Genomic DNA, 25,509 nt, shown 5'->3' with positions numbered 1-25,509 from the left:
CTCCCAGGCTCTAGTGACAAGTGATTCTCCTGCCTCAGCCTCCCAAGTAGCTGGAACCACAGGTGCATTTTTAAGCTTTTAGTAGAGATGGGGTTCTCGCTATGTTGCCAAGGCTGGTCTCGAACTTCTGTCCTCAAGTGATCCTCCCGCCTCAGCCTCCCAAAGGGATCATAGGTGTGAGCCACCACGCATAGGTGTGAGCCACCTGGAGAGCTTTAACTCTGGGCCCACCCCCAGCAACAATAATTTAACTGGTGATGGGGCACTGGGCATTGGGATTTTAAAAAGCCACCCAGTGATCAACACGAGTTGAGAGCCAACATCTGCCTCCTTTTCCTCCAAGTTCTCAGCCTGCCTCCCGCAGTCTCTTGGGGACCCCCTCAGGGGATCCCCCACCCCTCCACACACATCTGAGGACAAAGGGTTTATTTATTTATGTCTTAACTTTTCTTTTTCCCTGAGAACACACCTGTGAATTTTTTTTTTTTTTTTTTTTTTTTTTAGAGACAGGGTCTTACTCTGTTGCCCAGGCTGGAGTGCAGTGGTGCAATCAGCTCATTGCAGCCTTGAACTTAAAGACAAGGTTTTAAATATCAGGCCTACTTTACAACTAAAACAGGCATACAACACGCAGCATAAACACACCCAAATGAGACTTGCACACAGATGCTCCCACGTGGTCCATTCCCTCACGGTATCTCCGGGGCGGGCAGGCTCTCAGCTGCAGGTCAGCCCAGCAGAAGTGGCACTGCTCCACCAAGAGTCTGGCTCCTGGCAGGCACTGAGGATCAGCAGATCTGCACTGCCAGAGCCTGTCTGTTTACCGCCCACCCCACCTCCCTGCTCCAGCGCTAGAAAAAGAATTTGTCTTCCTTGGGGAGGAAGATGGGCCCGAATTAGCAGTGGAGTCCTGGGCAGAAGGAGGGGAAACCTGGCCAAGAACAGAGCCACCGTGTCCACGCAATCACACCATTTATTGCTGTGCTGTCCGGGGAAGACACCATGCAAACGCCAAAGTGCATTGAGGAGAGGGGAGGGTCTGTGACTCTCAAACCCTCGAATATTTTATGAATCAAAGAGTCCAGATGCAGTTCATCCACGGAGATCTGCGCCCCGTCCACACCAACACCCACATTTGTGCACCCACATGCGCACAGTGCTCTTCAGAGTGGCGAGGTCCTCCCCCGTGGGGAGGAATGCGGGAGAGGCAGAGGTCACTGAGTTTCCTCCTGTTTCGTGTCACCTCTTGGCAACCTGTGCCTGGCTTCTAGAAGCGGCATGGGCAAGAAAAGGAAGCAAAAGAGGCTCTGGCCTGCTCCTCCTTGCCCAGGAGCAAAGCCAGCAACTGTGTAGTCCCGCTGTGAGGTAATGCCTGGCGCCGCCCGTGTATTCCTGCAGGTCAAGACAGATTCGGGCCGGGTGGGGTGGCAGCCCAGCCACGGAGGGCATGCAGGGAGAACACCACCAGGACTGGCTGCCTGGGCCGCAGCCACTCCCTGCCAGGCTCAGGGGCCTGGAGTCAGGGGGCGTCCTGCCCTTATCTGTCCCCTGAGCTCCCTGGCTCCCCAGAAGGGTCTCCTATCAAGAACACTGGGCCCTGGGCAGAAGGGAGGGCAAGGCCCGGCCTCCCCTGGTCTCTGACCTCTCTGCCCAGGTGCTGTGGACCTGCTGAGACGGGTTCAGAAGGCGCCAGAGAGGAACCAGCTGGACCTGCGCCTGGCTCCCGGGCCCGCTCCCCTCCTGGCTGCAGCTGCACCAAGGTTCTCATTAGCAGCGGCCCCCGCCTGGGTGCGGAACATGCTTTGGGCATTTGCCATGAGGCGGCTGGGAGTTTTGCAACAGTTTCCAGGGGAGCAGAGCAGGAAGAGGGGCTTCCCCGACGATCCCATTCACTGCTCCTTCTCCATGGGCCAAGCCATGTAGGCAGGGGACAAAATGTCAGGTCTCAGCAGCTCCCATGGTACCTAATGTGACACAGACAAGGCTCCAGGCCCCACCTCACTGGTCTGGGCTCCCGACCAGTCTCTGTTGTCCCAGTGAACAGATAGAGAGGTGGAGGCTCACTCCCCATCTTGCCCCTGGAGTTGAGTCACAGGCTTGGCCCTGGCCACAAATGGCCAGTACAGAAGGGGCCAGGCACACAGCACATGAGGGTCTGGGGTCTGGGTGCTCACCTGGCTGTCACCCAAGCTCCTCCAAGAAGGCCCCAAGGACCTTGCTGCCTGGAAAGCCATCTGTTTGGCTCCTTGGCACCTGGCATGCCCATTCCCTGAAACCCAGTCTGGTGTGGTCAACATGCCGCAGTCTCCTTGAGTGAGCCTGGGAGCAGAAGCCCCATCCCAGGAGGGGAGTGTGGTGGCAGTGCCAGGCAGGAGGCAGCTCTGGGACAGAGGTGTGGACAGGAGTCTCCCACCGCCCTGGTCCTGGCTCAGACCTGCCCTTCCGGGGCTGGGGAGACATTCTGGCGAGGATCATGTGGGGGAAACTTGACGAAGGCAATGGCAGCCAGCTCCTTGCAGAACTCCTCCAGCACCACCACGCCCTGGAGGAGGGTCTGGTGGTCCAGCCTGAGGGGAGATGGCACAGGGGGCATGGCTGGGTGGGGGCAGGACTGTGCCCAGCATGACAGCCCAGCATCCACGAGGCTTGACCCTGTGGCCAGCCACCTCTCCTCCAGAGGTGCTTTCCACCCTCCCACCCCCAGGTTTTACCTGGCACCCTTGGTACTCACTGCTCCCCAGGAGCCTGGCCCGTCAACTGCTTGCGCACCAGGAGCAGCTTGCCTGGGAACTGGGGTACCCTCTGGATTCTCTGCATCAAGTCCCCGATCACCTACAGCGGGAACCACGGGGGACTCAGATGGGGCCAGCAACACCAGTGAGTCCCCTGGCCCTGCCACACCATGCAGAGCATGGGAGACTGTGCTTTCCCTGGCACTGGCAAGGGTGCCCACCCCTCCAGCCCCCAACCACCTACCCCGTTCTCTTTCCCTGCTGTCCCCTCCACCCCCACTGGGCACACTCCCTTGGGCCAAGGCGTCCTCACCCTCACCAACACAGAGAATAGGCTCCTGCAGCCAGGGGCCAGGCTGATGTACGGATCCAGCAGGTACTCATGAATATGGGGGTGGGGGAAGAGGGCAAGCCGGGACAGGACCGAGGTCACCTGCAGGTTCAGGCTGTATGGCTGTCGGAACATGGTGGACAGAACCGAGGCTGGCAAGGCTGGTGAGCATTTTTGCACTCCCCCAGCAAGGTGCCTGGCCAGTATGAACGTGTGTGGGGGTGGGAGGCTCAAATGGTGTGTGTGTGTCATGGATTCCATGGGGCTGAGGGCCAGAACATGTTAGGACGTGTGGAGCAGGAGTGAGATGGGGCTTCCCATCTGGGGAAAGGACAGGGGTGGCACCAAAGAACCAAAGCGGAGGCAACCGTGTGGCCAGCCTCTCTCTGCTCTTGAAGGACCCCAGGGGCACCAGCCTGGAGTTCTCTTGGCCCGGGCCCACTGGCTACCTGATCCAGAATCCGGGACATGCGGTCAAACAGCACTCGAAGGAAGTGGCCCTCGAAGAAAGGTCGCTCGGGCTCATGGGGGTCCAAAGGTGTGGGGGTCAGAGGCCAGCCCCAGGAGGCGACGCGGGAGCTGCACTCCTGGAACTGAGAGAGGAGGGAGAGTAGAGGCAGCAGGCCTGGGGACTGGGAACCAGCAGACAGGGCCCCACGCAGGAGGGATGGGCTGGGGTCCTCGCGCAGATGAGAGAGGGGGAACCCAGAGCTTATCATCCAGCTGTTCTGAAGGACAGGAAGTGGGAGCTGGTAGCAAGAGCCACTCACCAGGCCATAAGCATCGTGGACATATGTGTCATAGCCCGTCTCCTCCAGGAAGGCAGAGGTCTTGGCTTCCTCGGGGACCAGGCACAGGAAACTGAGAGATAGAAGCTGGTGTGGAGGTGCTCCCGGCTCACCCTGTTCTCCCCTGCTCGTGGGACCCCATCTACCTCCCTGACCCCAGGGCTATGGCCAAAGAAAGAGTAAAACTCAGCCCAGGCACGATGGCTCGTGTCTGTAATCCCAGCACTTTGGGAAGCCGAGGTGGGCGATCACCTGAGGTCAGGAGTTCGAGACCAGCCTGGCCAACATGGGGAAACCCCGTCTCTACTAAAAATATAAAAATTAGCTGGGTGTGGTGGTGCATGTCTGTAATCCCAGGTACTCGGGAGGCTGAGGCACAGGAATCGCTTGGATCCGGAACCCGGGAAGTGGAGGCTGCAGTGAGCCGAGATTGTGGCACTGCACTCCAGCCTGGGTGACGGAGACTGTATCTCAAAAAAAAAAAAAAAAAAAGAGTAAAACTCAAGTGGTTCAGACTGCCTAACTTGCTCCCCACCTATTGACGATCTCGGTCACTGCTGTTTTGCCATCGTAACTGGTGGCAGGAGCTAGGCGAGGCTTTGTGCGAGGTTGAAAGCCGGAATCCAGGAAGCTGTCGGTAAAGTAGGGGTCTTCCTCCAGATCTCTGTGGCCAGGGCAGAGCAGCGCGGCACCAATGAATGAATGGACAGAGTGAGCGTGCGAGTGCTAAGGGCTGGGCTGGGTCCAAAGGGCGCCGGTTTCACTTACAGGGTGTCCTCATAGCTCTCAGGCTCTGGTGAGCCCCAGGCCACATAAGGGCGGCCCTCAAGGTTGCGCAGCACCAGGCTGCGGATGATCCCCTCGTGGGGCTTCTGCAGCAGCTCCTCAAACAGCCGGAGTGTGGCGATGCTGATCTGGAGCAGGAAGGGGGTCGGCAGGATAGCCCCTTCCCCACCCAGCTCCCAGGGGTGCCTTGGCATGGCTAACCCAGATAAAAGGCCTCTAAGGCAGAGTCACCTCCGTTGGCTGCATGCTAAGGTGGCAGGTTTTGGGGGGAGTAGGGGGTGTGGGCCTAGGAATCAAGAAGTCTGGGTGGTCCTTGGTATGTGACTAATTTGATGTGCGATTTCAGGCAAGTCAATTCGCTTCTCTGTGCCTTCCTTTCCATGTCTGAGAAATGGGAGTATCAACCTCGCCTACCTCACGGAGTAAGTGTTAGCCCTCCAGCGAGCCAAGTGTGCATTATAAAATACTGTACAAAATAAGCTGGGCTCAGTGGCTCAGGCCTGCAGTCCCAGCACTTTAGGAGACTGAGGTGAGAGGATCGCTTGAGGCCATGAGTTGGAAACTGCAGTGAGTTATGATCACACCACTGCACTCCAGGGCCTGGGTGATACAGCAATACCCTGTCTCTTTAAAAAAAAAAAAAAAAAAAAAAGTATATGATCATAGAAAATTAGTGTGTGACAAAAGTGGCTCGGCAGTGTTTTGCAGTTCAGTGTCTCAAAGGTGGAGTCAGCTGGGAACACTAATGAAATGGGAAGAGTGGTCAGGAAATCCCTCTGGCAGGGGTGGTGAGAGGAACAGAGATGGAGGTCCCCCGCTGTACCTCATCGGAGAGGTGGTCACAGTGCCTGATGAGATGAGCATACAGGGCGCAGGGGTTGTCCCCGGGGGCTTCAGGGTGCCGGTCTGTGCCCAGGAGGAAAGCCACGGCCTCCCGCAGCAGCGCAGGGGAGCGGAGCTGGATCAGCATGGCTGTGAGGAGGGCGGTGGAGGTCAGGATGCTCTGCTCAGACCTACGGGAAGAGGGCACCTTAGCCAGGCCTGGTGTGTGCAGACAGCACATGAGTGCGGGTGGCAGAACCCTTCCTGCTTGCCTATCTTTGGCTGGTATGTCTGTGGTCACTTGCCCATCCCTGCTGAGGTCCTGCAGGGAACGGTAGGAGGCCTTTGTTTAGCCCACGTAGCTCAGGGCCATGTGCACATCACGGGGCAGGCCTGGCAAACATCACCCAATGGGGTCCACAGATAGGATTCTGGTCAAGAAGGTGTCTGACCTTAGGGACAGGACGAGGCTGGGTGGGGCAGGCGGTTTGCTGTACGCCAGTCATGCCTGAGGGAACTAGACACTTACACGTGCAGAAGCTGGGGCTGCAGGGTCTCCACGAAGAACTTCTCAGCCACGGCCTTCGCCAAGGCGTCCGCAACCACCTGGGTGCCAGAGAGCGTGTCGTCAACGTGTTTTGCCCTCATCACAATTCCAGCTGAGAAATAACCGTGTCCTTGCACAGTGCCTGATGCCACAGGAGAGGGTCCCGGCCTGCCTGGGGCCCCGCCTAGTTCCTGGACTCCATGTTTCCATGTCCCTGCTCCACTCAGTTCTCGAGATGGAGATGGTACAGGGAATAGCGTGAGAGCCCGGCCTCCACCCACCCCTGCTCACCGTGTGTGCCTCTGTGATAAGGTGGTCGCAGTAATCAAACCAGCCCAAGAAGGCAGCCAAGGCCTCCTTGCCAGGGAAGGAAGCCTCGTCAGACGGGGCACTGGGTAACCTGAAGGAAGAGGGGAGTGAAGTCTCAGAGAGTGGAGGAGGAGCTTCAAGGTCTTCCTCAATGTCTACAGAAACTGGGCCCTTCCCCTCTCCTGTGGAACCTCTGTGGCTGGGGATCAGTTATCTTGGGGGTTTTATGGACAGAGGCAGCAAGAGCAGTGCTTCCCTGGAGGGTGAGAAGGCCCCTGGGGATCAGCTGTAGCCTTGGGGAGAGGGTGGCCAGCACGGGTCCCTAGCAACGTGGAACACCAGGGGAGCTGGCCATCAAAGACAGGCAGGGCTGCCTGGGCACCCACCTCCAGCTGATGCCTTCTAAGGCGGCAATGTCTGCGGGGTCCAGGAAGACAGGCATGGACCGGTACAGCTGGCAGAGGTGCCGGACGATCGCAGGGCAGCAGGCACTGCTCTGTACCAGGTAGGTGGCGGCTGCTGGGGAGGCCATGCTCACCAGGAGCAGCAGGTTCTCCTGGGCCTTCAAGGCCACCCGACTCTTCTAGGGGATGAGGATACGACTTCAGGGACATGCATGTGAGCCCCCAAATCACCCCCCGGCCATCGACCCACCCTTCCCCCACCCCCCCCCCCCCCCTCTCTGCTGCCAGCACCTTGCTCTGGCACAGCCCAAGCAGGGAGGTGATCAGGTTGCTCTCTGTGGTCCCACCGTCCAGCTCCTCGGTCTCAGCAGGCATGTGGCTGTTCAAGGCCTGGGCCCCACGGGACTCCTCGTCCAGCTGGGGCCTGGCAGGAGCACCATCGTGGAAGCAGTCCTTGTCCCTGTGGCTGGCTGTGTCCTTAGGCAGGGCAGTGGGTTCTCCGCATGCCTTCTTCCTACCTACAATCTTTTTACCCTGCAAAGAGGGTGAGATGAAGCCAGGCCTGGTGGGGACCACTTCCCAGGGTCCCCCACTGGGACCGCAGTGTGGGCTGCCAGCAGCGCGTCGGCCTGGAGCTGGAGGGGAAGCTGCCTGCGTGCCTCCCGGGTACCTGCTCTCTGCTTCTGCCTCCTCAGGAGGGCCGAGGGGGCTTGCCCTGGGGTTCCGGGCCCTCCCACTCCTGTTCCCGATCGGAGTGCTCACTTCCAGGATGTAGGCGAGCAGCTCTGGGTCCTGCTGGATCTTGGAGCAGAGGACGGTGGTGAATTGCACCTCCTCCTTTTCTGTAATGGATCCGGGAGCAGTCCCACCAAGTCGGAGGAGTTTCTGGAAGAGCGGCAGGACAGAAACAGAGGGGATAGGGGTGGCAGGGGAGAGAGGGGGCTTCACGCCCAGACACCCCTTGGCTTCCGGGTCTCTCACCTGCACAGGTCTGTGGACGCTGAGGTAATGCAGCAGGGGGTGCTGCACCTGTGCCAGAACTTTGCTGAAGAACTGGAACACCTGCTGCCGCATGCCTGGGGGGTACTGAGGCCAGGGACAGAGTGCCTGTCAGAGCTGTGTCCCCTGCCTGCTGCATGCCTGGGGGTACTGAGGCCAGGGACAGAGCGCCTGTCAAAGCCGTGTCCCCTGCCTGCCGCATGCCTGGGGGGTACTCAGGCCAGGGACAGAGCGCCTGTCAGAGCTGTGTCCCCCACCTGGAATGCTGCACCCCCAGAAAGCCCCAGGCTCAACTCCTCCCTCAGTCCCAGCTCAGAGGGCCCGTTCTCACAGGCCTGCTTCCCTTGCCACGTTGTTCGAAACTGGCCTTCCTGGCACTCACAACCCCTTTTCCTGCGTCACTTTGCTCCATGACTGGGTCATTATTGAACCATCACGGGATGGTCCTGCCTTTCCCACTAGGATTCTTGTCGAGTTTTCTTTCCTTTTTTTAAGAGACAGTGTCTTGCTCTGCCTCCTAGGCAGGAGTGCAGTTGCACGATCACAGTTCACTGCAGCCTCCATCTCCTGGGCTCAAGCAATCCACCCACCTCGGCCTCCCACGTAGCTGAGGCTACAAGCGTGCACCACCATGCCTGGCTGTTGTCAGTCTGAATCCCTGCTGTGTCCCCAGCATCTAGAGCAGAGCCTGGCACATGGCAGGCCCATCTTTGTGGAGTGAACTGGGAACAGGAGTGCTGGGATGGTGGAGTGTTCTAAGTGAGACAGCCACAGTGCCCGTCCTGTTTGCTCCTCTCTCCCCAACTGCCACTTTCAGTGTCAGGACTGGGAAGAGCACAGGCAGAAAGGCCTGGAATCCAGGGAGCCCCAGGCTGCCCACTTCCCACTTCAGCCTGGCCCAGCACTCAGAGGGCCTCCCACCTCGGCCTGGCCCAGCGTGCAGAGGGCCTCCCACCTCGGCCTGGCCCAGCGTGCAGAGGGCCTCCCACCTCGGCCTGGCCCAGCGTGCAGAGGGCCTCCCACCTCGGCCTTGCCCAGCGCGCAGAGAGTCTCCAGGATCTTGTGCTGCAGCAGGTACTCCAGACAGGGCCCTGCCTCACCCGCGGCCGCCTGCTGCTGCTCTTCATACACCAGGATGTCCAGCATCTGCTTCAGCCGCCAGGGAATGTCTGTCTTCTTGGCGGGGGTGTTTTCATCTAATGATATTTGGGAAACAAGGGTGAGTAGGGTGAAGAGGGGCACCCTGGCTTGAAAATTTCACCCTCTCCTGCCAAAGCCCAGAAAGGAGAGGTCCTGTCTGGGAGAGGTGGGGGAAGAGAGCTGCTGGCAACTGGGAAATGGAAGTTTACAGTGGATGCCTCAATATTTAAGAAGACAAAAGTCCTTCCAGGCTCAGGACACAGTCCTCTGAGAACACATGCATGCCCAGCACTTTATCAGGGGGCAGCAGCATCGGTTTCCTTCAAACCCCGGGATGGGTACAGAGACAGGGACACGTGGTCCTGGGCCCACAGAAGGCTGCTGTCAGCTCCGGGCCTGAGTGAGACGCTGTGGGCTCAGGGCTCTTGTCACATAACTTAGAAGCTGTAATTCCAGCAGCTGCCTGAGAGAGAACCTCCTGGGGCCTCCCCCACTGACACTCAGAGAAGGCAAGCCTCTGTTTTTCACAAAGCAGAAAAAAACATCTGCGCCACCACCTTCAGGTCTGACCCAGTCCTGCTCCCTGTACCAACGCCCTGACAGGGAAACTACTTAGTGGGGGCTTTTGCAGTCAGAGTCTCAGTGTGTGTTTTAAAGAAAGTTCTGGTGCTTCAGGACTGGCCTTGGAGCACCCCCTAGCTTTCCTTTAAGGAACAGGAGCTTGAGTAGGGCGGCCTGCCCCACGCACTTCCAACCCTTCTGGTCTAGGGACCATTCTGGAAATGAAAGGGCTGGATGGGGGAAGCCTCAGGTGGATTTCAGCCAGTTCTGATCTGATCTTACTCAGCTGGTGGACTGAGGCTCTCCTTCAAGAGATCTTTAACCTGAAGAGATGGTTCAGAACCAGGGGTGTGCTTCCCCCCCACCAGGGAACATGAGGCAATGTCTGGAGACCTTCCTGGTTGTCCCAATTCAGGGATGGGGTGTGCTACTGGCACCTAGTGGGTAGAGGCCAGAATTGCTGCTGCACATCCCACACCGCCCAGGACAGCCCCACGCAGGGAAGGCTCCAGGTCCAATGCCAACTGTGCCAAGATTGAGAAACCTGGTCTAGTAGAACCCTCAGAGGGTCCCGCAGATTTCTGAATTTCCTGGGCTGGCCCGGGCTGGAAAGAAAGCCTGTAGGAAAGGTGTGGGCTGGGATCAAGCCCCAGTCTGAACTCCAGGAAGAGAAAAGCGAGGGATGCAGGATATGGTTACCTGGCAACCAGTCTGTATCCACCCATGGCAGAATCATGACTGCAGAGCAGCCACTCAGATGCCATCCCCTCAGTGAGCGGTCCTGATGGGACCAGGTGCCAAGGCTTTGACTCTCTGGGGTGTCAGCTTGGAGAGAGGGACCCAGGCACGTTACCCACCTTGGTTTTCGTTCTCCTCCTACGCCAGATCTCTACAAGGAAAATGCCCCTAAGTTGGCTCAGAGGAAAGGGGAATTTATTAAACTCTTTTCTTTTGATCATTAAGCCCTAGGCACAAGCACTTGGGGCCTGAAGGTCTGGAGCTGGAAGCTGGGGTAAGTGCAGCCACATCTTCCTTGCAGAGTCAGGCCAGTGAGACCCCCAACCAGGCTACTCCTTCCTCACACAGCCCCTCTCCAAAAGGTCAGGGTAGGACCGGCAGCTAAATCATCAGGAGTGGAGTGGCCCAGGGCTCTGGGTCTTCTGTCTGTCTGGTTCTCTGTCTCCATGAACTCGGCTCCAATTCTGAACGACTGGGCATGTTACCTTTCCCAGGACACCTGAATGGTGACACTCTGCACACTCCTTCCTCCCCGCTCCCTCCAGGGTCCCTGGGCTGGGGAGGGCCAGGCCGCACCTGTGCTCTCGATGTAGTAGTGCGTGATGCCCTTCCAGTGCTCCACGAAGGCCTGCAGCAGGTCAATGCTGGGCTCGCGCTGCGGAGAGGGCAGAGACACGACCTTAATGGGGGCCACAAAGGCCAGGGAGCCCCTGCCCTCATGGGAACAGACATTCCATGCTGAGTGTCAGGTTCACGCTAGGCCTCCGCATGAGGAGGCACCCAGCTCCCTGGCTTTCAAAGGGAGGAATAACACATTTCCTCCAGGACACACTGGCACCTTGCCAAGGATCTCCTGACAGGCACTTCTCCCTAGATACCCCTCCCTCCTGGAAATGCTGTTTTCTTGCTGTATGTCACAATCCTGTCCCGTCTCTGTCCTGGAGGTGCTAAGAACGTTGCTGGGGGAAACAGACACAGATTATTTCAACACAGCATGGTTACGCTACAATAGAGGCACATAGAGGAACACAGGAGTGCAGTCCCCCGAAGAAAAGCAATATGATACAGATCGAAAATGTGGCAAAGGCCAGCGGCTCACGCCTGTAAGCCCAACATGTTGTGAGGCAAAGGTGGGCAGATGGCTTGAGTCCAGGAGTTTAAGACCAGCCTCGGCAACATGATGAAGCTCTGTCTCTATAAACAATTTAAAAACTAGCGGGACGTGGTGGTGTGTGCCTATAGTCCCAGCTACTTGGGAGGCTGGGGTGCGAGGATCACCTGGGCCCAGGGAGGTCAAGGCTTCAGTGAATTGTGATCGCACCGCTGCACTCCAGCCTAGGTGACAAGGTGAGACCCTATCTCAAAAAAAAAAAAAAAAAAAAAAAGACAAAGCTTTCCCATTCCTCTCAATCTGAGAGTCTATGAAAATCTGTTCAAGACCACCACAGGCTCTGTTCAGCCTGATGGGTAGGTAACATTAGCATGATATTAACAAAGTGCCATCTTTATAACATGCTTTCATCTTGTGTCCAAAGCCTGAGCCTGCACAACCCCAACTCCTTAGCCAGTGCTGCTCTCGTTTGCTCCTCTACCGGCTCCTTCTATCAAGCCTTGGAAAATTCTGGTTCTGTTCTGGGGAAGCCCCTAACCTCCCCCTTTTCCATAAGCGCTCTCTCCATCTCTACACCATGGCTAATACTGGCCTTGCACTGAGAACAACCACTTTCCCTGAAAACTTCTCAAAAAACAAACAAACAAAAAACTATTCCTTCGCTTTTCTTGCAGAGTAAATGTTTTCAGGAAAAAAAGAAAGAATTCTAATCATCCCTCCCCACAGCTGTGCATTTCTGCCTGTAGGTCTTTGCTGGGGCCACTCCTCTGCCCAAGGTGCTCTGTATCCCGCTAACTTGTCTGGATCCTGAGAGTCCCCAGTGAGGTTCAGTCCCCAGCAGCTCCACTAAGCCCTCTCCAGTGTCCCTGCCTGCCCACACCTCTCTGACCTCACACTTTACTGCACCACAGAGCTGAGTAGCCACTCATGAAATCATTCTTTCATTCCAAGCGCCCACTATGTACAAGACACTATGCTAGATGCCACAAGCAACATGATGATGATTAACACCCAGTCTTTGAGAAACGTGCCATGGAGAAGACGATATAAAACCGCACTGAGTAACGAAGCTACAAGGAAGTAGTGTGAGGCCGCAGGAGAGGCGGAAAGTAGTGACCTCTCAGAAAAACAGGGGTAACTTCTAACAGGCTGGAACAGGGAAGGCTTTACCAAGATCACATCTCAACTAAAACCTGAAGAATTGGGTCAATATCAACAAGAGAAGGAAAGACAGTCCCTGCAGAAGGAACTCTGCAAAGTGTGTCTGGGGAAGGGTTGGGCTGGCGACACTTTGGAGTCTCTAATGCCAAGCCAAGAAGTCTCAATCATTTTTTGCAGGCAGCATGGAGCAGGTCAATGACAGCTTTTTTTTTTTTTCTTTTGAGACAGAGTCTCACCGTCACCCAGGCTAGAGTGCAGTGGCACCATCTCAGCTCACTATAACCTCCGCCTCCTGGGTTCAAGTGATTCTCCTGCCTCCCAAGTTGCTGGGATTACAGACGTGTGCCACCATGCCTGGCTGATTTTTGTATTTTTAGTAGAGACGGGGTTTCACCATGTTGGCCAGGCTGGTCTCGAACTCCTGACCTCAAGTGGTCCGCCCGCCTGGGCCTCCCAAAGTGCTGGGATTACAGGCGTGAGCCACCATACCCGGCCATTGGCACCTTCTGAGCAGTGTTTTCGGAAGATTCATCTGGCAGTTGACCTTGGGAGAGGAGGTAAAGGCAGGAAGAATATGCTTAGAAGGCCACTGCAACATGGGGAGGGAGGGATGACATTCAGAGAACTGGAAACTCCCCTTGGTCTGCAGGACATCTTGTCTTCTTTCAAAGCTAGTTGGTAGGGGCTATGACCCTTCTCAAAAGTAGCACCACCCAGTTATTCCAAATATTCCATCCCTGTGGAGTAACCACATCTCACTACATTCCATGTGACAGTGCCTGCTGTGCTGAGCAGTTGTCTCTTCTGCTAGACGATGAGCTCCCTGAGAGCCAGGGTTCTGTGTTTTACAGCTAGCCTGCCGTCAATGGGCTCAGCACATAGTGAATACCCATGAATATTTACCAAATATCTCAGGAAACTCCTGGAGACATTCTTTCCCTAGTTCCTTGTTTTAGACAGTCCTCTGGCCCTTCACCAGCCCTACAATTATCTCATAATTTCTGTGATGGGGTCTCCTTTAGCCTCAAAATTGGCTTATAGTCTTTGAAAACCTTGAGCTGGGCTTTAACCAAAAAGAACACTCCAGTACGGCAGGAGACACAGGAGAGGCAGGTTAACCAGCACAGGCCATTAGAGAGCTGGTGACACAGGTGTGTGATCTTTACCTGACTCCACGACCAGCTATGGTAACTCCAAACCAAAGGCACCAGACCCAACAATTTCTCTTTAAAGACATTATTAGTGGCCAGATGTGGTGGCAGCTCACACCTGTAATCCCAGCACTTTGGGAGGCCGAGGCAGGTGGATCACTTAAGGTCAGGAGTTCGAGACCAGCCTGGCCAACATGGCGAAACCTCATCTCTACTAAAATTACAAATATTAGCTGGGCGTGGTGGTGCAGGCCTGTAGTCCCAGCTACTCAGGAGGCTGAGGCAGGAGAACCACCTGAGGTGGAGGTTGCAGTCAGCTGAGATCGCCCCACTGCACTCCAGCCTGGGTGATAGAGGAAGATTCCATCTTAAAAAAAAAAAAAAAAAAAAAAAGAGCTGTAATGATTCCTAATCTGTTGGATCAGAAGAGGGCGGGGAGGAGCAGTCTTCCTCCTCAATGAGGAATCAGTTGACTTACTAGGATCACACTTGGTGACCAAGGCTTGGGAAAGACCTAGACTGGCGACCTGGGGGTAGAGCATAAAAGAGGAATTCCCATCTCCCTGTAGGGCCGGCCACACCTCCCAGACATAGCCTATATGGTCAATACTAAAGGGCCCAGAAGATCACCTGCCTAAAAAGATCTCCCTCCACTGCCAAAACCTCCTCCTGCCACTAATGCCTGTATTTCCATCATTGGAAGCCTTAGAATTTGACTCCTAGCTGGGTGCGGTGGCTCATGCCTGTAATCCCAGCACTTTGGGAGGCTAAGGTGGGTGGATCGCTTGAGGCCAGGAGTTCAAGACCAGCCTGGGCAACATGATAAAACCCTGTCTCTACAAAAAATACAAAAATTAGCCTGGCAGTGCCGCACGTCTGTAGTCCCAGCTACTCAGGAGGCTGAAGTGGGAGGATTGCTTGAGCCCAAGAGGTGGAGGCTGCAATAAGCGGAGATCGCACCACTGTACTCTAGCCTGGGCTCAGAAATAAATAAATAAATAATAATAAAAAGAAAGAAATTCACTCCTCAGGACTGAGGAACTGTCTGGCCTGTCTCACCTCCTGTAAAGGGAGTGTTCCCCAGAGGTATGAATTAGTTTATCAGATCACTTTTGAAGATGACAGCCGTTTTGACTGGGGATGGGGGAAGGGGAGGAAAAATCATTTTGGAACCCTCTCTACCTGGATGCCCCAAGGCCCTGGACCTGGGTCAACAGCAGGGCTGGGAAGGTGGAGGAAGTCATAGTTTCTGACTTTCTTCCCAAGTTTGCCTAAGGCAACCTTCTTTCAACAGGAGCTCCCATGAGGGTTGGGGAGGAGGTGGTGGTGAGGAAGGAGGGTGAAACCCAAGGCTTTCTCTCCTGAGAAAATCTGATACTCCACTCATCAATTGGGGGAAGATTTACACTAGGAAGCAGAAGTATTGTTGACTTTACAGACAGCTTCTTGGCAGAGTTACTTTCAACAGCGGATACCCCCCCACCCTACCGGGAATACCCTCACCCTTCCTACACAGCACTACATCTTGCTGAACGAACCCTAGTAGTAGGCTGCCTGCCAGCCCGCAGTCCCAACAAAAAATGGCAAAAACACAAACTCTGACGGCATGTGAAACATCAGTGGACTCTCCTCCCCACACAGGGCCACCCAGGCCCCACCACGGGCGGCCTGTCCCTAACTCAAAGTCAGTTTGGCTTGTGAGGGGTCACAGCCACGCTGGAAACATGTGCACCCAACAGAAAGCGATTTACCCGGCTGGGCGCCCACCAGCCTGCCCCGGGTCTTTACCCTTCGTGGGGTCTTGGACCGGCAGGGCCTGCACTTCCCACGTCCCGGGGTGACGGGAAGGGCGTCCTGCACCCCAACAAGGTCCTGGAGTTGTCTGGGAGATCAGACCGAGGAGAAGGGGCGGCGATTTTTTCAAGCCCAGGGGAGGCGGCGGGGTGGAGCGGAGGAAGGAGGCAGGCCCACCGGGACTGCGGGGAGGCGGCCTAGGGCCCCGGGGGGCAGGAAACACCCCAAGGGGTGACAGGGAGCGTCCCGGCGGAGGCGAGTTCGGGAATTGGGAGAGACTCCGGGGCGAGGACGCACAGACAGGAAGCGACGCGGGAGCAGGCCGGGGAGGCGGGGCGGTCGGGAGGAGTCTGGGAGCGGGACTGGGAAGAGCGAGGGGAAGCGGGGTGCGGCCGGCGAGAGGAGGCCGAGGAAGGGGCGCCGCGGCCCGGGGGTCCCTGCCCGAGGGGGCCCGCGCCCGCCCAGCCCGGCCTAGGCCCGCGACCCCCGGCGGCCCGGCCCGGCCCTCCCGGCCTCACCGCCCCCACGGCTTCCTGCAGCAGCGCCCCGAGCCGGCTCAGCATGATGGCGCCCGGCCCCCGGCTCCCGGGAGAAAGCGGCGGCGACAGCGCTCTCGGCGGAGGAGGCAGCCCCGTGCCCCGGCGGCCCCGGCGCGGCGAGGGAGGCGGGGCCCGGCCGCTCCGCCCCTTCCCGGCCCGGCTGCGTGGCGCTGGCTAACCCCGGCTGGGGCGCCCCGATGGGCTGGGAACCGCCAGCGGTGGGCCCTGAGAGTTGGCTGGGAGGTGTTTGGTTTTTTTTCCTTTCCTTTCTTTCGAGACAGGGTCTCGCTCGGTCGCCCAGGCTGGAGTGTAGTGGCGCGATCTCCGCTCATTGCAGCCTTCAACTCCTGGACTCATGCGATCCTCCAACCTCGGCCTTCAGAGTAGCTGGGTCCATAGGCGCGCGCCACCACGCCTGGCCAATTTTGTTTGTTTTGTTTACTGGAAGAGAGGTCTCACTGTGCTGCCTGGGCTGATCGCGAGCTCCTGGCCTCAAGCGACCCTCCCGCCAGGGCCTCCTGAGTAGCTGGGATTAAGGCGGGAGCTAAGGGAGGTATTTTCGAAGAGGAATTACAATTCCTCCTGAATTGAAGTCTCAGGCAGCCCCAGGCACATGGGCTGATGAGCTCCTGAAATGTGCTGGTCCCAACCAAGATGTGCCGTGCCAAGCACACCCCGATTTGGAAGATACAGTAAGAAAGGAAAGAATGTGAAACTGCAATAACCATGGCTTATATTGATTACATATTGAAATGACTATTAGGTGTGTTGGGTTAAATAACGTACATTGTTAAAATTAATTTCACGTGTTGCTTTTTACTTTTTTGACATGGCTATCAGAAAATGTTAATGGGCTGTGGGCGGTGGCTCACACCTGTAATCCTAGCACTTTGGGAGGCCAGGAGTTTGAGACCAGCCTGGCCAACATGGTGAAAACCCGTCTCTACTAAAAATACAAAAAAATTAGCCAAGCGTGGTGGTACGTGGAGGCTAAGGTGGGAGAATCACTTGAATCCGGGAGGCGGAGGTTGCAGTGAGCCAAGATCGTGCCAATGCACTCCAGCCTGGGCAACAGAGTGAGACCCTATCTCAAAAAAAAAAAAAAAAAATTTCTGCAGCTGAGTGTGGTGGCTCAGGCCTGAAATCCTAGCAGTTTAAGGAGGCCAAGGCTGTTGACCAGCATGGGCAACATACCAAGATCCTGTCTTGACAAAAAATAAAAATAAAAAATAACCAGGTGTGGTGGTATGCGCCTGTAGTCCAAGCTACTCGGGAGGCTGAGGTGGGAGGAGGATCACTTGAACCCAGAAGTTCGAGGCTGCAATGAGCTATGATCGTGCCACTGCAGTCCAGACTGGGTGACAGCAAGATAATGTCTCTCTAAAACAAACAAACAAAACAAAACAAGTGTCTCTGCTAATAACTGACATCATATTGTGTCCGGAATTGGTGGGTTCTTGGTCTCATCAACTTCAAGAATGAAGCCACAGACCCTCGCAGTGAGTGTTACAGTTCTTAAAGGTGGCCTGTCCGGAGTTTGTTCCTTGTGATGTTCAGATGCGTTTGGAGTTTCTTTCTTCTGGTGGGTTTGTGGTCTCGCTGGCTCAGGAGTGAAGCTGCAGGCCTTCAAGGTGAGTGTTACAGCTCTTAAGGCGGCGCGTCTGGAGTTATTCGTTCCTACCGGTGGGCTTGTGGTCTCGCTGGCTTCAGGAGTGAAGCTGCAGACCTTTGCGGTGAGTGTTACAGCTCATAAAAGCAGTGTTGACTTAAAGAGTCAGCAGTAGCAGGAGTTATTGCAAAGGGCGAAAGAACAAAGCTCCCACAGCATGGAAGTGAACCCGAGCAAGTTACCGCTGCTGCCTCGGGCAGCCTGCTTTTATTCTCTTATCTGGCCCCACCCACGTCCTGCTGATTGGTAGAGCCCAGTGGTCTGTTTTGACAGGGCACTGATTGGTGCGTTTACAATCCCTGAGCTAGACATAAAGGTTCTCCACATCCTCATCAGATCAGTTAGATACAGAGTATCAACATAAAGGTTCTCCAAGGCCCCACCAGAGCAGCTAGACACAGAGTGTCCATTGGTGCACTCACAAACCTCGAGCTAGACACAGGGTGCTGATTGGTGTGTTTACAAACCTTGAGCTAGATACAGAGTGCTGATTGGTATATTTACAATCCCTGAGCTAGACATAAAGGTTCTCCACGTCTCCACCAGACTCAGGAGCCCAGCTGGCTTCACCCAGTAGATCCTGCACCAGGGCTGCAGGTAGAGCTGCCTGCCAGTCCCGTGCCATATGCTCGCACTCCTCAGCCCTTGGGTGGTCGATGGGACTGGGCACCGTGGAGCAGGGGGTGGCGCTCATCGGGGAGGCTCGGGCCGCACAGGAGCCCATGTAGGAGGGGGAAGGCTCAGGCATGGCAGGCTGCAGTCCCGAGGCCTGCCCCGCGGGAAGGCAGCTAAGGCCTGGCCAGAAATCAAGCACAGCGCCGGTGGGCTGGCCCTGCTGGGGTACGCAGTACACCCTCCACAGCCGCTGGCCCGGGTGCTAAGTCCCTCATTGCCTGGGGCCGGCAGGGCCGGCCAGCTGCTCCGAGTGCGGGCCCGCCAAGCCCACGCCCACCCGGAACTCCAGCTGGCCCGCAAGTGCCGCACGGCCGCTCGGGCCTCTCCCTCCACACCTCCCTGCAAGCTGAGGGAGCGGGCTCCCGCCTTGGCCAACCAGAAAGGGGCTCCCACAGTGCAGCGGTGGGCTGAAGGGCTCCTCAAGTGCCGCCAAAGTGGGAGCCCAGGCAGAGGCGGCGCCGAGAGCAAGCCAGGGCTGTGAGGACTGCCAGCACGCTGTCACCTCTCAATATGACGAGAGGGAAAGGAATCAGTTTCCCTCGGGAAGGAAGAATAGCCCCTGTCAGAATTATAGAACCTAGAGTTTTGGGGTCTCGGGCTTCACAGGACCTGCCTCACCTTTTAGGACCCATTCCCCAGTGGGGCTGAGGCACAGGAAATGCTGACCTGCCCAGAGTGGGCTCTGTGCTGTGATGTGGAGCCTGCAGTCCAGACTCTGAGCCAGGGTGGCCAGTGTCTGGGCCTCAGGCCCTAAGGAGGGCCAGGGTTCGGCCAAGCCCAGGCTGAGTGAGAATTGATTGGGACCTCAGTCCTCTGACAGGTGGGAGTTCCAGTCCAGTCTCTGCAGATTTCTAGGCCCACCTCCTCACAGGTAAAGGATGCAGGCTGGATAGGTCAAATCAGCTTGCTTCCCTTCATCATGTCTCAGAGGACACTAGCCGATAATGAAAGTACATCAGGAGTTCATAACCTTTTATTTGACTTAACTTTCTACATGTTATTTAAAAAATTCTAATAAAAGTCAGTGTACACACTACATGTATTATATTCCAGAAATATCAGAGACCATGATGTTTTATGAAATTCTGAGGCCAGGTTAGCCCATTTAGGGGAAGAACTTTGAATAAAGCCTCTCCTATCAGCTTAAATGAAGAGTTGAAGATGATTTCATGGTAAACTGGGTTTTACATATTCTTTTTTTTTTTTGAGAAGGAGTCTTGCTCTGTTGCCCAGGCTGGAGTGCAGTGGTACAATCTTGGCTCACTGTAAGCTCCGCCTCCTGGGTTCACGCCATTCTCCGGCCTCAGCCTCCCACATAGCTGGGACTACAGGCGCCTGCCACCACGCCCGGCTAATTTTTTGTATTTTTAGTGGAGACGGGATTTCACCATGTTAGCCAGGGTGGTCTCGATCTCCTGACCTCGTGATCTGCCTGCCTTGGCCTCCCAAAATGCTGGGATTACAGACGTGAGCCACCACGCCCAGCCTATGTATTCATTTTTTTAAGGTGGGGTCTTGCTATGTTGCCCAGGCTGGTCTCAAACTCTTGACCTCAAGTGATCTTCCTGCCTCAGCCTCCCGAGTAACACGGGTAAGCTGCTTTAAACATTAAGGCATGAAGGCCAGATTCAAGGAGAAGGCTATATGGCTGGGTGCAGTAGCTCATGCCTGTAATCCTGGCACTTTGGGAGGCCAAGGCAGACAGATCACCTGAGGTAGGAGTTTGAGACCAGCCTGGCCAACGTGGTGAAACCCCATCTCTACTAAAAATACAAAAAATTAGCTGGGCGTGTTGGTGGGCACCTGTAGTTCCAGCTATCTGGGAGGCTTAGGCAGGAGAATCGCTTGAACTCGGGAGGTAGACGTTGCAGTGAGTCGAGATTGCGCCATTGCACTCCAGCCTGGGTGACGAGAGAAACTCTGACTCAAAAAAAAAAAAAAAAAAAAAAAGCCATATAGTCAATGACTCTCAATGTGAAATAATTTGCTCATGCTTTAATTTTTTCATTTTTTATTTAAGTGTGTGTTGTGGGGAGGAGGCACTGAGAGGCTCTTCCTAAGGCTTTGTTTTAGGGACATAGAGCTCCACTCTGAGCTGCTCTAATTTTTTTTTTTTTTTTAATTTTAGTAGAGATGGGTTTTCACCATGCTGGCCAGGCTGGTCTCAAACTCCTGACCTCGGGTGATCCATCTGCCTTGGCCTCCCAAAGTGCTGGGATTACAGGCGTGAGCCACCGCGCCCAGGCTTTTTTTTTTTGTTTTTTCCATAGGTTATTGGAGAACAGGTGGTGTTTGGTTACATGAATAAGTTCTTCAGTGATGATTTGTGAGATTTTGGTACACCCATCACCTGAGCAGTATACACTGCACCCAATTTGTAGTCTTTTATCCCTCGCCCCTTTCCCACCCTTTCCCCCTGAGTCCCCAGAGTCCATCGTGGATTGTTTGTGACAGAGTCTTGCTCTGTAGCCCAGGCTGGAGTGCAGTGGCACGATCTCGGCCTACTGCAACCTCTGCCTCCCAGGTTCAAGCGATTCTTATGCCTCAGCCTCCTGAGTAGCTCGGATTACGGGCGTGTGCCACCATGCCCACCTAATTTTTTGTATTTTTAGTAGAGACAGGGTTTCGCCATGTTGCCCAGGCTGGTCTGGAACTTCTGAGCTTAGGCAATCCTCCCGCCTCAGCCTCCCAAAGTGCTAGGATTACAGGCATAAGCCACTGCGCCTGGTCCATTGTGATGTTTTTATGCCTTTGCGCCCTCATAGCTTAGCTCCCACTTATAAGTGAGAACATACGATGTTTGGTTTTCCATTCCTGAGTTACTTCACTTAGAATAATAGTCTCCAGTGCCATCCAGGTTGCTGTGAATACCATTCATTCCTTTTTATGGCTGAGTAATATCCCATCATATATATGCTCTAAATTCTCATGAACTGAAAATCCTTTAGGACCTAGGGTCAAACCTGCCCGTACTACATACAGTTCCCAAACCCTGTCTCCAGCACCCCTTAGGGTTCAATGACCTTGACATTTTCCCAAACAGCCTGGGAGCTCTTTTTGGACAACGGGCATGCCAGCCTGGTCACTGCTGTGTTCCCCATGCTCACAGCAGGATAAGCCCCCCAGCAGTTTCTGAATGCCTTGTATTGGGTGTGTGTGCAGAGACCATTTCTTTCTGCCTCTCCTAGTCTGTCCTCCTCTGCTTCTCCTTCACAGACAACAGTACCTATTGGGAAAGTCCTAGAAACCTGAATCCTGTCACCATTCTCCACTCATTGGTTTCCTGTAGCTCTGGGCTTCAGAGGAAATGTCTCTGTCCCACCATTTTCTCATTTGCTAAGAAGATGACAGTGATCTGTTCTGTTGACTTCATAGGTTTGCTGAAGGGATAAAATGATGTTGTGGATGCAACAGAACTCCTACAATGTAAAATAATCGTTCACATTTGAGGGGTTCTTATCCACTTTGCTTATTTCAGCCACAGGGGCTAGGAACTCAACTAGGGGACTCAGGCTAGGCCCCAGCTCCAGTCTCAGGTTCACAAGTTGCACACCCTCCAACTCACCTGGTCCCTCTGACTGCACGCCTCTTCATGTGCCCACACATGGTTCTGCTCCAGCCAGGTGGGGCTGGCCCCTCCCCACATAAGCACCCACACCTGCAGGCAGTCCTCTTTCTGGTCTTTCCGTCAGATCCACAGCCCCTCTCCCACCCCGCACCCACAACACGCAATTCCCTGTCTTTTCCCCTTGGGAGGCCTTACCAAGTCAACCAAGACCAGATTCCCATCTTCCTCCCTTGGCCTCCACTTGACTTGTCCTCCAACTGCCATTTCTCCATTCCTTAGTTTCCCCTGCCTGATTCCTGGCAATCAGCTCACCACACACTCACATCCTGCTGACCTTTTCTGTGTTTGGCCTCCCCATTGAACCATGAGCACCCTGCCCCTTGGGAGGGACAACCACGTCCAATGTTGAGCTTGGCCACCAAGGTGAGCACGTCGGGATTTGGTGGAGGGCTGGGGCAGTCTTTCCTCCCAGCCAGTTCTCTACCAGGCTCCTCCCTGAGGTGTGAGTTCCCTCTGGCCCCAAACACAAGGGTTCCTGCCCCCATCACAGAGTCTCTGAAGGAGAGGCAGACAGGCCCCTGTCTAGACGGCCCCTGCTTCTGCGGCCTGGGCCTGGGGGAAGGGTACTGCAGGGCTGCATCTCCACCCCTCCAGCCCTAGGTGGCCTCTGCATTGGAACCCTTGCTCCCAGGGCTTCCCTCCGCCTGATATGGCTTGTCTCGTTCACCCAGGTCTGGTGGCTCATAAGGAAAAGACAGATGTAGGGACCCAATGCAACCTTTTAATTCCAAGCAGAGTCCCCTTCCCCCAGCATGGTCACACACACAGTGGAAAGGGATGCCAGGGTCTGGGCAGGAGCAATACCCAGACCTGGGCAAAAATAGAGATATTATATACACACGTGGACTGGAAAGAAGTCAAGCTGGGGGTGTAAGGTAGGGCAGGGGCAGGTGAGGAAAGCAGCTGGGGGGGCCCCAATAAATTACATTCTTGAGAGAGCATAGTGTGTGGGGGGGTACGTGGGTGTGGGTGAGAGCTGGTAGTCAGGACACTCCAAAATGTGCCAGGCCTGGCCTCTTGACGCCATCCAAGTGAGGCGGAAGGCCCAGCTCCTGCCCGGTGCCTGGCTTAGTGCTGGAATTCCCATTTCGTGGCCTGGAGGCAGGTGGAGGGCCAGGGTCGTGTGTAGGTGGCATCTCCACCCTAAGCCCAGGCTTCTGGGGAAGCCGCAGGGCTGGAGCAAAAGGCTTGGAAGCTCGGGGTTTGCGAGCGGAGGTCAGGGCAAGCTGAAGTGGGGGGTGACCTCCCTGCCGGAGGCTGAGCTGGGGCCTGTTCCCACTAGAGTCAGAGGAGCAGGAGGCTGCAGTGCAGGAAAGCTGTCAGGAGTGAGTATGGGAGGGCTGGGTGGGTGACACGAGAGCCTGGAGCTCTTTCTGCCTGGCTGCTTCCCACACCTGCATCTTCCCTCCAGCTGTTCAAGACAGCCGACAGGCCTAACCACCAATGCCCCTCATTCCTCCTCACCCTCTGGGGTGAGGGGCGGGGAGAGGGCGCAAACATGCTGTATGCCGGAGCCCAGACTGGCTTTGCCCTGTGCACGGAGGGCCAGGGATGACAGCAGGAGGCCCCCAGGCTTCTGAGGGGGAAGAAAGTCCATAGCTCACTGCTGGGGACTGCAGAGGTTTTGGCCCCCTACTCTACCTGAGGAAAGGAGCCCACCCTACTTCCACCCCACCTCCTGCCCCTCCCAACTCGCTGGGGAAGAACCCTGAAGCAGCAGGGGTAAGGGGGCCGTCCCGGAGCAGGTGGGGGCCATCAGAAGAGAGAGGCCTTCTTCTTGAGCTCATTCCGCTTCCACAGAGCCAGCTTGCCAAACTCTTCAGGGGACATGGCAAATACCCTTGAGAAGTCCTCGGCAGACAGATGCCTCTACATGGGGGAATCGGTGCAGCTCAGCATGGGGTGGGGGCTGTGCCCAGTGACCTAGGGGACACTCACTCAAAGAGGCCCCAGGTCTTCCCCCAGGCAAGAGAGTGCCCGTGGACAGTCCCGCACCCATCCAGGGCATCTTCCTTGCCTACCTCAAGCCGCATCCGATCCACCCCCGGTGGCAGCTTGGTTCGCCCCTTGTTGGTCACCACTAGCATTTCATAGGGATAGATCTGGGGGTGGGGGGAGGGGCAATCTTAGGCTCACAGAATGTCCTGTCCTTTGACTCCCTAGGCCCCCCACATCAACCTGCAGAGGCCACTGGGGTTCATGCCATCTTGCCCTCTGTCTCCCCCAGCTTCCCTGCCATCCCTCCCATCTTCAACACCAGGAAGACCCCGCAGTGCATTCCACTTGCCTGGCATCTCCCCAGCCTCCCGCCCCACTACAGGTGCTTGTGTCCCCTGCCCCTCACCTTCTGCTCCAGCACACAGGGCAGGGAGTTCCCCCGGTCCATCCTCCCCCTCTGGCCCTCTCCGTTCTGGGGAGACCAAAGCCGCAGTGAGCCAGAGCGGGGCAGGGAGACCTTCCCAGCCTTACCCCGGCTTCTTCTTCTTCTCCAGGCAACTCTGTGGCCCCACAACCCCCTTCCCCTGACATTTCCAGGCACCAGGACCCGGCTTCTGGTGCTCCGCCTGTTCCCCTCCAGGAGGCACTCACCTGCAGGCCTGCGGGAGAGAAGGGGCATGGGTCAGACGCAGCTCCGAGGTCAGCAGGCCAACACGCCTGACCTCACCAGACCCCTGCCCACAGCCCAGACCCCGGCTGCCCAGGGACCTGTGTAAGCCCATTCTCCAGATCCCAGCACCAGGCCCCACTTCTCACCTGGGCTTCCAGTCTCACTCCCCGATGGGCTGAACTCTGTGGACTGTAGCTAGAAAGGACACAAAGGAATCAGAGGCAGTCGGGGATATTCGCCTTTGGTCCCCTTCACTTTGGGGGTCTCCCCGCTCCCTGAGGGTGCCCAAGTGGCTCAGTCCCTCAGCACCCCACATGCACGCTCTTCCCACGTAGTCTGTATCTCTGGTCCCGAGACCTTACCCGGCTCAGGGTAGTCCTGCCATAGGCGGGGAGAGACGAAGATTTAGACGTTCCCTGGTGCAAGGCTGGAAGAGAGCAAAAGGTCCTGGGTTCAGTCCCTTTGGCCCTGACAGCCCTTCCTGAGAGAGCTCCCTCACTGGCCTTCCACAGCTGGGGCAGGGCAGGAAGGGGTCATGCTGGGGGGAACCTGGCCGGCTTCTGCTAGCTCCCAGCTCCTACTGGTCACCTTCAGCAAGTAATACAGTGCTGGTGGTTCTCAGCTGTCTCTACCACCATCCTTTTTCTCTCCAACTAGAAGTGGCCCAAATATACAATTGGGCCCAATGCCTGATGTGAAAATTGAGTCAGCCAGAGCCAAGGCTCACATCAGAAAATGAACCTTTGGGATACACAAAGAAATCTAAAATCGAATCACAATAACTACATTATTATAATTTTGTTAACAACGTTAGTAATCATATCTATTTTTTTTTTTTGGCCAGGCGTGGTGGCTCATGCCTGTAATCCCAGCACTTTGGGAGGCCAAGGTGGGCAGATCACCTGAGGTTGGGAGTTCAAGACCAGCCTAACCAACAGGGAGAAACCCTGTCTCTATTAAAAAATACACCGCACCTGGCCAAAAATTTTTAATAGAGATAGGGTCTCACTATGTTG

The 25,509-nt window shown here is 55.8% G+C and overlaps 2 protein-coding genes across 22 annotated transcripts in view; both read right to left on the bottom strand.

Moving 5' to 3' along the window:
• Positions 1 to 895: 895 nt before the first annotated feature.
• On the bottom strand, positions 896 to 16,059 carry FHIP2B (FHF complex subunit HOOK interacting protein 2B). 5 transcript variants are annotated; one of them, XR_004246210.2, is made up of 18 exons: positions 15,893 to 16,048; positions 10,734 to 10,812; positions 8,742 to 8,914; positions 7,701 to 7,805; positions 7,482 to 7,604; positions 7,011 to 7,253; positions 6,702 to 6,895; positions 6,298 to 6,406; positions 5,989 to 6,065; positions 5,461 to 5,650; positions 4,620 to 4,765; positions 4,387 to 4,515; positions 3,834 to 3,924; positions 3,513 to 3,656; positions 3,046 to 3,186; positions 2,732 to 2,832; positions 2,175 to 2,567; positions 896 to 1,392 (listed from the first exon to the last, which is right to left on the bottom strand). XR_004246210.2 is itself a non-coding variant. In XM_032144017.2 (17 exons), the coding sequence occupies exons 1-17, from the start codon at positions 15,935 to 15,937 to the stop codon at positions 2,429 to 2,431; spliced, it is 2,232 nt and encodes a 743-aa protein (XP_031999908.1). In that variant the 5' UTR covers positions 15,938 to 16,059; the 3' UTR covers positions 2,291 to 2,428. The 5 variants fall into 5 exon arrangements, 2 of the variants coding, with proteins under 2 accessions (XP_031999908.1, XP_058289574.1); XR_004246208.2 differs by having other exon boundaries at positions 6,702 to 6,898; positions 15,893 to 16,047; XR_004246209.2 differs by having other exon boundaries at positions 896 to 1,267; positions 6,702 to 6,898; positions 15,893 to 16,047.
• Positions 16,060 to 22,568: 6,509 nt separating this feature from the next.
• DMTN (dematin actin binding protein) overlaps positions 22,569 to 25,509 on the bottom strand; it is a 33,494-nt gene continuing 30,553 nt past the window's right edge. For 15 of the 17 annotated variants that reach the window (XR_009211665.1, XR_009211671.1, XR_009211661.1 and 12 more), the window contains 5 exons: positions 24,856 to 24,920; positions 24,640 to 24,688; positions 24,230 to 24,482; positions 23,907 to 23,987; positions 22,569 to 23,754 (listed from right to left, as the gene is read on the bottom strand). Coding sequence is in view for 2 of the 17 variants with exons in the window: in XM_032143993.2 (XP_031999884.1) it covers positions 23,641 to 23,754; positions 23,907 to 23,987; positions 24,230 to 24,295; positions 24,475 to 24,482; positions 24,640 to 24,688; positions 24,856 to 24,920 (383 nt within the window). In the remaining 15 variants the exon portion in view is untranslated. Of the gene's footprint in view, positions 23,755 to 23,906; positions 23,988 to 24,229; positions 24,483 to 24,622; positions 24,689 to 24,855; positions 24,921 to 25,509 lie in introns of all 17 variants that reach the window. The other 2 variants (XM_032143993.2, XM_058433592.1) reach the window with 2 other exon arrangements.

The sequence above is a fragment of the Hylobates moloch genome, unplaced genomic scaffold (genome assembly GCF_009828535.3).
Source record: "Hylobates moloch isolate HMO894 unplaced genomic scaffold, HMol_V3 SCAFFOLD_22, whole genome shotgun sequence".
NCBI classification, from domain to species: Eukaryota; Metazoa; Chordata; class Mammalia; order Primates; family Hylobatidae; genus Hylobates; species Hylobates moloch.
This window is presented reverse-complemented; position numbering and strand designations above follow the sequence as displayed.